Raw genomic sequence first — 12,343 nt, 5'->3', positions numbered from 1 at the left:
GTCTTAAAGGTGCACTATGTAGTATTTTTGCAGTAAAATATCCAAAAACCACTAGACCGGTGTTATATATTTTGTTCAGTTGAGTACTTACAATATCCCAAATGTTTCCAACTATTTGTAAATTAAAGCCGAAGAGAGCGCATGTTACGCCTCTCTTCATCAGACTGCACTGGTTGCCAATGGCTGCTCGCATCAAATTCAAGGCACTAGTTATCGCCTACAAAACAACCACTGGCTCTGCACCAATATACCTAAACTCGCTTGTTCAGACTTACACACCCTCCAGAAGCTTGCGTTCTGCGAGTGAGCGGCGCCTCGTGGTTCCATCCCAAAGAGGCATGAAATCACTCTCGCGGACATTTTCCTGGACCGTTCCCACCTGGTGGAATGACCTGCCGATCTCAATTCGTGCTGCCGAGTCTGTAGCCATTTTTAAAAAAACATCTTAAGACACATCTTTTCCATTTGCACTTGACCAATACAGAATAGCACTTAACTATCCATTAATTTTTGTTTGTTTGTCCAAAAAAAAAAAAAAAAAAACTGTGTACTGTGCTAATTAACTGAGACTTCTTACAGGTTGTTGGCCTTGTTTGTTTCGTTGCTTCTATTGCTCTCCCCTTTTTTGTAAGTCACTTTGGATAAAAGCGTCTGCTAAATGATTAAATGTAAATGTAAATTGTGAGAAAATTGCTATTTTAACCAATGACCGGGCCGTGTCAGCATAGCGTTTGAGCGAGTCGCCTGTCAATCGCGTCATATCTGCGCTACCCTCGGTTTCGGCTTTTATTTGGCAGGAGCGCTTTACTCTTAGCAGTGTGAACAAGTGAACGCACAGAGTAACGTCATAACATCATTTAAAACACACTTAAATGTATCTAATATGATAAACAGAGCTGCGTTACCTTATAATCATGACCGGAAACGCTGAAGTGCGGCCGCCCGGCGACTATGTCCCGTCCCGTCATAGTAAAAGTCCCGGTGTTCGCGAGCCGTGTGTGAGTGTAACAATCGCTCCAGCGGCCGTGCTCAGCTCCTCAACACTCGGTCCTGCTCTGCTTCACTACAGTAACGTTAATAACCAATCGCTCCAGCAGCCGTGCTCAGCTCCTCAACACTCGCTCCTGCTCTGCTTCACTACAGTAACGTTAATAACCAATCGCTCCAGCGGCCGTGCTCAGCTCCACAACACTCGCTCCTGCTCTGCTTCACTACAGTAACGTTAATAACCAATCGCTCCAGCGGCCGTGCTCAGCTCCTCAACACTCGGTCCTGCTCTGCTTCACTACAGTAACGTTAATAACCAATCGCTCCAGCAGCCGTGCTCAGCTCCTCAACACTCGGTCCTGCTCTGCTTCACTACAGTAACGTTAATAACCAATCGCTCCAGCGGCCGTGCTCAGCTCCACAACACTCTGTCCTGCTCTGCTTCACTACAGTAACGTTAATAACCAATCGCTCCAGCAGCCGTGCTCAGCTCCTCAACACTCGGTCCTGCTCTGCTTCACTACAGTAACGTTAATAACCAATCGCTCCAGCAGCCGTGCTCAGCTCCTCAACACTCGGTCCTGCTCTGCTTCACTACAGTAACGTTAATAACCAATCGCTCCAGCAGCCGTGCTCAGCTCCTCAACACTCGGTCCTGCTCTGCTTCACTACAGTAACGTTAATAACCAATCGCTCCAGCAGCCGTGCTCAGCTCCTCAACACTCGGTCCTGCTCTGCTTCACTACAGTAACGTTAATAACCAATCGCTCCAGCGGCCGTGCTCAGCTCCTCAACACTCGGTCCTGCTCTGCTTCACTACAGTAACGTTAATAACCAATCGCTCCAGCAGCCGTGCTCAGCTCCACAACACTCGGTCCTGCTCTGCTTCACTACAGTAACGTTAATAACCAATCGCTCCAGCAGCCGTGCTCAGCTCCACAACACTCGGTCCTGCTCTCCTTCACTACAGTAACGTTAATAACCAATCGCTCCAGCGGCCGTGCTCAGCTCCTCAACACTCGCTCCTGCTCTGCTTCACTACAGTAACGTTAATAACCAATCGCTCCAGCAGCCGTGCTCAGCTCCTCAACACTCGCTCCTGCTCTGCTTCACTACAGTAACGTTAATAACCAATCGCTCCAGCAGCCGTGCTCAGCTCCTCAACACTCGCTCCTGCTCTGCTTCACTACAGTAACGTTAATAACCGCATCCATGAACATGATTTCTGCCCGAGTCCTATTTTCCACCGGCTGTGAGGTGAAGACCACATGTCCCAAGATACTGCGCTCACACTTGGCGTCATCAAACAACGCCTTTGCTTAGAATAGGCGCCCTCAAGTGGACGGAAAGTTGCATAGTGCACCTTTAAACCTTCAAACAGTGTGAGAATATCAGATGTGTATCAGTGTATTGGATCCGTGCATTCGGCCTTAAAGTGACAGCAGCTTTGTAACTTTTCTACAAGTATTTAAATGAGTTTAAGTTAATCGTATGCTAGTGTGTCAGATGGAGCATCACTGACTGGCTTAAATCATGATGGCATAATGTGCATTTATACAACAATAATACAATAATGCACTGACATAAAAAATAAGAAATGTACTTTTGATACTTAACTACTTTTGAAAACAAATACTTCTGTACTTTTACTGCAGTAAAAATCAGTTTTTTATAACTTTCACTTGTAACGGAGTAATATTTGACCAGCAGTACTGTTACTTTAACTCAAGTAAAGAAGTTGTGTACTTTGTCCACTTTGAGACACTTTTGAGTCTGAAATAGAGATCTAGTTCATGAACAAACTGGTGCATGTCGTTCGTAAAGTTACAGTTTTACAGTTTTTCTCAATTTGCTAAAACACTAAACCCTATTGACCCTTCGCTAAGCCACGCCCAAAAACCGCCACAGGCCAACCGCTGCTTAGCAACCGTAACTAGGCGCGGAAGGTCTGTCAAGCGTTTGTCGGTGTCGAGCGAGGGAAACATGCCGATGCTAACTTGTTGTATGGATTGTGCAAATCTTATCCCTATCCTAAATGTTTGGATGGAGGGTGTATTTTTTTCCCTTCCCCAAACGTAAAACTCAAGGTAAGAAATGACAAGCAGTGTGTGAGAGACCCCATTCACAACTAATGTTAATTGTCTACAGGATTAAGAAAAACACCTACGTTTGCTTCAACGAAGTGAAAAAAACATGAGGTTTTTGACTGATGCAAATGACTACATATGATGCAGTATATAGACTATAACAAGGACTGTCTTGGCTTTATTTATTAGTTTTGTATCGTAGTTTGTTTAGACAAAATGTGTGTGTGGTGTGGCAAGCAGCGGGGCGAGGGACCACGAGAGCGGGCCGGTGACGACGCACCGACGCACAGCTGCGTGACGCACCGGTCTCGTCTCACGGCCAAGTGACGGGAGCATAAAAGGAGGAGCGAAGGCAGCAGAAGACGAGAGAGGACCAGGCCTGGATATTATGTTGAGTTTTGTTTAAGTTTTATTATGTTTATGTGGGCAGTTGCCCGTGAGGGGCTGCCCGTGCTTTTACTTTCGTTTTGTTCATTTATTTTGAATTAAAGTTTTGAAACGTTCGCCGGTTCCCCCCTCCTTCCTTCCAATCTAAGAACTTCATTACAGTGTGCAAATTAAGACCATCATAAGGATTGTTGCAGTGGCTGTGTTTATAAAACTAATAAAGCCCATCATGTTTGAGAGAGTGGCTTTCTGTTATAAGGTTTCAGTAACTGTGTGTTTTTTGATGTGTGGCTCAGGTCAGTATCTCCGGCTAGGGCCTGGTCCAAGGCGTAGATAGACACACCCGATGCGTGAGCAGTAGCCCGGTGCGCTCAATATAAGCGGGAGAATCATTGCAAAGTGTTCAGGATAATGTCTTGTGTTTATTCCACAAGATTTGTTGATAAGCTGTTTGATTTATAATTATTCGATTATTTTCTAATTTCACTTACCCTGCTGTGCATGAACATAAGTTACATATGGGGCGGCAGCTGATTGCGCTGGGACTATAAGCTTTTACCTTCAATTTTAATGAAATTATTCTCTAATCGGTTGCATAGTATGTCGCGGATATATCCCGTGAATGCATACTGCAGTCCCTTTTTTCTTGTTCTCTCAGATATTTCACCTGTTCGCCAAAAATGAATAATTATCTCTGACACCGGCGCATACATACTGTAATAGACATGCCAGGAGTGCGGGAGTAACTAAGGAGGGCGGGGCTTAGCGAAGGGTCAATTGTCTGAACCAAATGCTCAATTTCCTGAACCCACTGATCGAATCAATCACTCTTTTGGCGAAACCGTAAGCACTTTTCACCTGTTTAGACACAACTTGCCAACACAATTATTTAAACTGAAACACAGAGAGCAAAACCTCTGCTCATGTCTGCTAAAGTCTAAACACATTTCTGCTTTACACACATTTTGCAATTAAAAATGGCTATTTTTAAATACACTGAACATGGTTTTCTGCATAAGGCACAACAATCTGACATAAAGTCACATATTTGCCATTTCAAAACACTGCCATTCAAAATGACACTAAATGAGCTAAATGGCCGATGCATGAGACGCTTGGCCAAACGCCTCATTGGTCAATGGTTACAGTTTTTCTCAATTGATTTGGATTTCTCCAAACTCAGGTAACTGCTCTCAAAACATTTAACACAGTGATCTGTACCCTTTGTAATTGTCCTAAGCCGTAGCAAAATGCAGCCATTTGTAGGCAGTCTGAAGCTCTGCACTCAACCCAAACAGCTGAAGATGTGTTTGGTTCCTCACCGAACACTTTGAGGAGCAGCTGACTCTCCGAACTTCCGGCTTTGTTGCTGGCGCGGCATGAGTACGGCCCTCCGTCTCCTTGCCGGATGTTTTTAACGGTCAGCGTGCTTTTACCCCCATCCATAGTGTTCAACACGTACTGCTCCGATCGCTCGATCGCGTGACCCTTCCTGAGGAGAGAGAGCACCAGATGAGTACCATTACAAAAAATAACCTTTTGAACGAACATAATTAAAGGACAAATGTGGTGAGAAATTAACCTAGGGGTAATTAACAGATGGCTACCGAGAAGTATTTCACATTTAATCAATATTTTAACCTTCCTCTGATTATAATCCTCTCAGTTATAAAGGCAGATATGTCAACACAACCATAGAAAACACTCAAAGAAGACATAGCGTTCGTGGCTCGACTCGTCGAGACTGTTTTTCAAGATGCCTGCTGTCCGTGAACGCGTAAGGCACTATGTTTATAAAGTATCTTCTTATTAAACTGTTTGTACACTTACAAAGTTCTCAATGCTTCGGTTTGCATGTAGGGACCCTCATTATGCTGCCGTGTTAGTGTGAGGCTATTTTGAGCCTTGTTAGTGGTATTAACTAGCGATTTAATACCACTTATTCCATGCCCCATAGACAAGCGTTATAAGCTAATCTGTGTTTAGAGATAAAACTCTTTACATTCGATTTTCATGAAAATGCATCACAGAGAACGATCTACTCGCTCACCATCTGTTAATTACCCCGAGGGTCATTTCTCACCGGAGTTGTGCTTTAAATTAAGGAAAACATTTCCACACAATTGAATTTCCAACAAAATAGAATTGGTTGGAAATAATTAGTTGCAATCTTGTTGTATGAATTTAAAGTAATTTCGTTAAAACTACAAAAAAAAAAACAAACAAAAAAACATGTCATTCCAACTAGATAAAGTAGGATAAAAAGGGGTAGAACTGATGACCATTTTTAGTCTATAGGAACTGTCACAGGAATTTATTGTCTTTATTTCTATAAAAACTATTAGTCACTTGATCACTTGCTAATTGTAACATGCAAGTAATGATCACGTAAAGTATTTCTCATCTCTGGCATTAGCACAGTGACAGCTCATTGAGAACAGCACAGCTGAACCACAAGATCTACACTTCACAATAATGGTAACCTCAAAAATCAACATATCATAACACAACTTTATGAAGCGACGAGAATAGTTTTTGTGTGCAAAAATAAATCAAAATAACGACTTTATCTGCCGAGTTATTGTCTTCCGTGACGGTCTCGCTCCTCCTCTTCTGGGTCATGAACGGCCGATCTGCGTTATATTCTCACATAAGCGTCGAGTTTACGTCAATAACTTGGTGGATAAAGTTGTTATTTAGATTTTTTTGCGCACAATAACTATTTTCGTCGCATTGTAAAATGATTGTCCAGCCGCTGTAGTGAGATGGGCTGTGTGTCGATGTGTTTAGGGCCTTTATGGGTCTTGTGAGTGGGAATGGACTGAATGCCAATGGAGGCCTATCTGAAGCCTTTCTCAGCTTTACACTAAAATATCTTCATTTGTGTTCTGAAGATGAACGAAGGTCTTACGGTGTCCAACGACATGAGGGTGATTAATTAATGAAATAATTTTCATTTTTGGGTGAACTAACCCTTTAATACCAAGGCCACAATTAAGGGAAGTGAACGCAGGCGTCGGTGTTACAAGACGACACAATTAGCCGCTGGACTATCAGGCACAAACAATTAGATTTAACAAGCTAACAGAAGAGTCTGGAGTCAAACACAAGCTCTCTCTCCAAACCAGAGTTGAAAATAAAGATTCTGTCGACATTTACACACAGTCATTATTCAGTGAAAGCGAAGGAGAGCATCTGCTAATCATCTTCTTTTTTGATCCGCGTGAACCGAATCAGCAAATGTTGACAGAATGATATTTTCTGTCTGAACTATTCCTTAAAATAGAATGCAGAACAGATGCAAACATTACCTAATTAACAGCTGAAAAAAAAAAAAATCTTTCCCCCTCTATTTCTCCTTTCTTCTTTCCTTTTCTGGTCTTTGCTACTCTGAGCAGTGTACAAATCTTAGTATTTAGGGCACTTTTTGTGTTTCGTTGCCTCTTCTTGACGGATCGCTTCCTGTTCTCCTGAGTTGTAAGTCGCTTTGGATAAAAGCGTCTGCTAAATGCATAAATGTAAATGTAAAATAATAAATGACACTAAAGCAGATGTGCTAACATTAGCCTAAAAAAATCTGGTAACGCATATAAACAGGGTTCCCACACATTTTTCATTTCAAAGTTCCCAAAAACTCTGTATATTTTCAGACCATATATAACATAAATGGTTCATACAACATTAAAATCAGCTTTATATTTAGTATATAGTTCAGTCAAGTGTAAATATTTTTATTTTCTCAGGGGTTTGTTCATTGATTTTCTTGAAGAACCCTCAGAGTCCCTAATATATACCTTATACCTTATATAATTGATTTCCTTTTGTGCATCACTGCCATCTTACTTTGAAGAAAACGAGACCATAGATGCACGTGAATAGATAGAGATCTATTAGCTCAAATTTGGCTTTGCTAATGTCCAATTTAACAAAGCCATTTAACAGGCGGCAGAGAAACCATGACACGAAATGGGCTGATGGCAGAATATATGACTGTGTGCATTGTCCGATTCGCCAAATTCAAAGGTCTATAAAAAAGACTAGTACTGGAAAAAAAGTGTTTGAAAGTTGGATTTACTTAGGATAGTAACATTAATATCAAAGCCTAATAACAAATTGAATGCATCCTCTGTGGCGCTGGAGAAACTTTGACACGAAATGGGCTGATGGGAAAATACGGCTGTGTGCATTGTCCAATTCGCCAAGTTCAAAGGTCTATAAAAAAGACTAGTACTGTAAAAAAGTGTTCACAATTTGGTTTTACCTAGGGTAGTTACTCTTATATCAAGACCTGATGTCCAATTTAATGCATCCTCTGTGGCGCTGGAGAAACTTTCACACGAAATGGGCTGATGGGACAATACGGCTGTGTGCATTGTCCTATTCGCCAAGTTCAAAGGTCTATAAAAAAGACTAGTACAGTAAAAAAGTTTTCCAAATTTGGCTTTACCTAGAGTAGTAACTCTAATATCAAGACCTAAGGTCCAATTTAATGCATCCTCTGTGGCGCTGGAGAAACTTTGACACGAAATGGGCTGATGGCACAATACGGCTGTGTGCATTGTCCTATTCGCCAAGTTCAAGTCTATAAAAACTGTAAAAAAGTGTTCAAAATGTGATTTTCGTTGGGGCAGTGTCATATTTCAAGGCCTTAGGTCTGCTTTAACACATACCCTGTGGTGGCCAAGAAACCACACCGTGAAATGGGCGGATGGCACAATAGGCTGCGCAGTGTATATCGTCTTATATCCTGTTTAATGGTTTCTCATGTGCACACAAAAGTCTGCATATTTTTTATTTGTGCAAATTTCCTTTTAGAGGCTCTGTAATACCGTGCCAAGAATACCATGAGAAGAAACCAAACTGCATAGGAGCCCTGTATAAGGCACACTTAATCCGTTTCATTATGATCTCTGCTCTGGTATATTTCAATAAAAGTGTGAATTTGTATGCACAACTTGCATACACTTGTAGGAAAATGCTACTGTAGCTTCTATAGAACTGGATTGGAACATGTTTTCCTGATGCTTATAAATCAAATTAATTAACTGGAACCAGCAGGATAATGTGTCTCCTGTCTGTTCAACTAAACAGCATTTAAAAACCTTGCACACATATTCATTTATAGCATCTGAACCGTATGACATGACTCAAAAACAACATCTGTGCAAGTTAATTAAAGAGATCTTGATGTAAAAATGCCTCTGATTTGATGAACATTTACCAAACTACAGTGCCAATCGTTTGAATCGGTGAAATTGTGCTGCACTTTGTGCTTGTTATATTCAAAACGAAGATGTCTTTATATCTCCAGACAGCAATTACATGGAGAACAAATGGAGCATGTAGTCCACGCTTCTCACACGCATCTCTGTTAGAGTTTCAGAAAGATCTCAAACTGTGCTCATGTATGCAATGCAACCTCCCCTAGTCCACACAGGCCAGCGAGCAAACATTTTCACGGGCACGTTCAATTTCTCCCTCACACAATAGAAAGATTTGAGAGTTTGAAGGATTCCGTCCCTCACCTCAGTTATCATGGAAGGCTTTGAACAGCTGATCAAAGCACAGATCAGCTCTTCACGGCCCGACGCCACAGACCGGCTATCATTTGCATACAGATAGAATAGATGAATCGAGGACACAGCGCCCTATATACTAGCAATGATGTCCCGCGCCCTCGATAGTGCACTCACACACGCCCAACCGCTGGAACTTCAAGGTCTGACGCTAAGCTTTAGGAGTAAAAAATATGTTCTATTAAGTCACGGAAATGTTATTTATAAATATTAAAAAAGTCTTGGTTATGCAAGCATTTTGATCGTTCTGTAGATGATACTTTAGAATGTTTTCTAAATGTGAACATTAATAAAGGTGCACTATGTAGTATTTTTGCAGTAAAATATCGAAAAACCACTAGGCCAGTGTTATATATTTTGTTCAGTTGAGTGCCTACAATATCCCAAATGTTTCCAACTATTTGTAAATTGTGAGAAAATTGCTATTTTAACCAATGACCGGGCCGTGTCAGCATTGCGTTTGAGCGAGTCGCCTGTCAATCACGTCATATCTGCGCTACCCTCGGTTTCGGCTTTTATTTGGCAGGAGCGCTTTACTCTTAGCAGTGTGAACAAGTGAACGCACAGAGTAACGTCATAGCATCATTTTCAACACACTTAAATGTATCTAATATGATAAACAGAGCTGCTTTACCTTATAATCATAACCGGAAGAGCGGATCAGTGTGCGCGCCCGGCGACTGTGTCCCGTCCCGTCATAATAAAAGTCCCGGTGTTCGCGAGCCGTGTGTGTGTAACAATCGCTCCAGCGGCCGTGCTCAGCTCCACAACACTCGCTCCTGCTCTGCTTCACTACAGTAACGTTAATAACCAATCGCTCCAGCGGCCGTGCTCAGCTCCTCAACACTCGCTCCTGCTCTGCTTTACTACAGTAACGTTAATAACCAATCGCTCCAGCAGCCGTGCTCAGCTCCTCAACACTCGCTCCTGCTCTGCTTCACTACAGTAACGTTAATAACCAATCGCTCCAGCGGCCGTGCTCAGCTCCTCAACACTCGCTCCTGCTCTGCTTTACTACAGTAACGTTAATAACCAATCGCTCCAGCGGCCGTGCTCAGCTCCTCAACACTCGCTCCTGCTCTGCTTTACTACAGTAACGTTAATAACCAATCGCTCCAGCGGCCGTGCTCAGCTCCTCAACACTCGCTCCTGCTCTGCTTCACTACAGTAACGTTAATAACCAATCGCTCCAGCAGCCGTGCTCAGCTCCTCAACACTCGCTCCTGCTCTGCTTTACTACAGTAACGTTAATAACCAATCGCTCCAGCGGCCGTGCTCAGCTCCTCAACACTCGGTCCTGCTCTGCTTCACTACAGTAACGTTAATAACCAATCGCTCCAGCGGCCGTGCTCAGCTCCTCAACACTCGCTCCTGCTCTGCTTCACTACAGTAACGTTAATAACCAATCGCTCCAGCGGCCGTGCTCAGCTCCTCAACACTCGCTCCTGCTCTGCTTCACTACAGTAACGTTAATAACCAATCGCTCCAGCAGCCGTGCTCAGCTCTTCAACACTCGCTCCTGCTCTGCTTCACTACAGTAACGTTAATAACCAATCGCTCCAGCGGCCGTGCTCAGCTCCTCAACACTCGGTCCTGCTCTGCTTCACTACAGTAACGTTAATAACCAATCGCTCCAGCAGCCGTGCTCAGCTCCTCAACACTCGGTCCTGCTCTGCTTCACTACAGTAACGTTAATAACCAATCGCTCCAGCAGCCGTGCTCAGCTCCTCAACACTCGCTCCTGCTCTGCTTTACTACAGTAACGTTAATAACCAATCGCTCCAGCAGCCGTGCTCAGCTCCACAACACTCGCTCCTGCTCTGCTTCACTACAGTAACGTTAATAACCAATCGCTCCAGCGGCCGTGCTCAGCTCCTCAACACTCGCTCCTGCTCTGCTTTACTACAGTAACGTTAATAACCAATCGCTCCAGCAGCCGTGCTCAGCTCCACAACACTCGCTCCTGCTCTGCTTCACTACAGTAACGTTAATAACCAATCGCTCCAGCGGCCGTGCTCAGCTCCACAACACTCGCTCCTGCTCTGCTTCACTACAGTAACGTTAATAACCAATCGCTCCAGCAGCCGTGCTCAGCTCTTCAACACTCGCTCCTGCTTCACTACAGTAACGTTAATAACCAATCGCTCCAGCGGCCGTGCTCAGCTCTTCAACACTCGCTCCTGCTCTGCTTCACTACAGTAACGTTAATAACCAATCGCTCCAGCAGCCGTGCTCAGCTCTTCAACACTCGCTCCTGCTCTGCTTCACTACAGTAACGTTAATAACCAATCGCTCCAGCGGCCGTGCTCAGCTCTTCAACACTCGCTCCTGCTCTGCTTCACTACAGTAACGTTAATAACCAATCGCTCCAGCGGCCGTGCTCAGCTCCTCAACACTCGCTCCTGCTCTGCTTCACTACAGTAACGTTAATAACCAATCGCTCCAGCGGCCGTGCTCAGCTCTTCAACACTCGCTCCTGCTCTGCTTCACTACAGTAACTTTAATAACCGCATCCATGAGCGTGATTTCTGCCCGAGTCCTATTTCCCACCGGCTGTGAGGTGAAGACCGCATGTCCCAAGATACTGCGCTCACACTTGGCGTCATCAAACTACACCTTTGTTTAGAAAAGGCGCCCTCAAGTGGACAGAAAGTTGCACAGTGCACACTTAAGGGGGTCGCACACCGGACGCGGAGCTCGGCGGCGCGCAACGTCTTTAAAATTCGAACACATTGTTTTCAATGAGTGTACGCACACCGGTGGCGGCATTCGGCGCCTGTCCGCGGCGACTCAGGAAGTTGTTCTAAATCCTGCCGCACCACAGAGCGCCATTTCAAGGCTTTATATTAAAAGTATATTATCGTTAAGGTATACTGATTTAAACCTTTGCTACAAGACACATTTGTTTTACATTCTGAGTTCAACAGCTTGAATAAAGTCTAAACATATTTTGGGGAAATGTATAATAAACGTAGCCTTTTAAAATGTGCGCGTCCGGTGTGCGATACCTGAGACGCTGCGTGGCGTGCCGCCGAGCGCCGCCGAGCTCCGCGTCCGGTGTGCGACCCCCTTTAGGCTGTGTTTCCACCAAAGCGTTTTTTCACGCTGTTGGCTGGCGTTTTCAATTGTTTTCAATGAGAGCGCCACGTTTTTAGAACGCCTGGAGCGCAACGAGGCGCTGAGCGAGTATTTCCCGCTCTAACTGGTCGCCGAGAGTTGAAGAATGTTCAACTTTGAGCAAAACGCAGCGCTCATCACTGTCACTCTTCACTCAGCCGTCCAATCACAGTGGAGGAGGGGCGGGAC

At 43.9% G+C, this 12,343-nt stretch overlaps 1 protein-coding gene across 3 annotated transcripts in view; it reads right to left on the bottom strand.

Moving 5' to 3' along the window:
* zgc:152904 (uncharacterized protein LOC767777 homolog) overlaps window positions 1–12,343 on the bottom strand; it is a 376,010-nt gene that overhangs the window by 48,935 nt on the left and 314,732 nt on the right. For all 3 annotated transcript variants that reach the window (XM_067442286.1, XM_067442287.1, XM_067442288.1), the window contains exon 7: window positions 4,784–4,953. In XM_067442286.1, the coding sequence (XP_067298387.1) occupies window positions 4,784–4,953 (170 nt within the window). The remainder of the gene's footprint in view (window positions 1–4,783; window positions 4,954–12,343) is intronic.

This window comes from Pseudorasbora parva, chromosome 4 (genome assembly GCF_024679245.1).
Source record: "Pseudorasbora parva isolate DD20220531a chromosome 4, ASM2467924v1, whole genome shotgun sequence".
Taxonomy (NCBI): domain Eukaryota; kingdom Metazoa; phylum Chordata; class Actinopteri; order Cypriniformes; family Gobionidae; genus Pseudorasbora; species Pseudorasbora parva.
The sequence above is the reverse complement of the archived record's forward strand: the minus strand, read 5'-3'. Positions and strand labels throughout refer to the sequence as shown.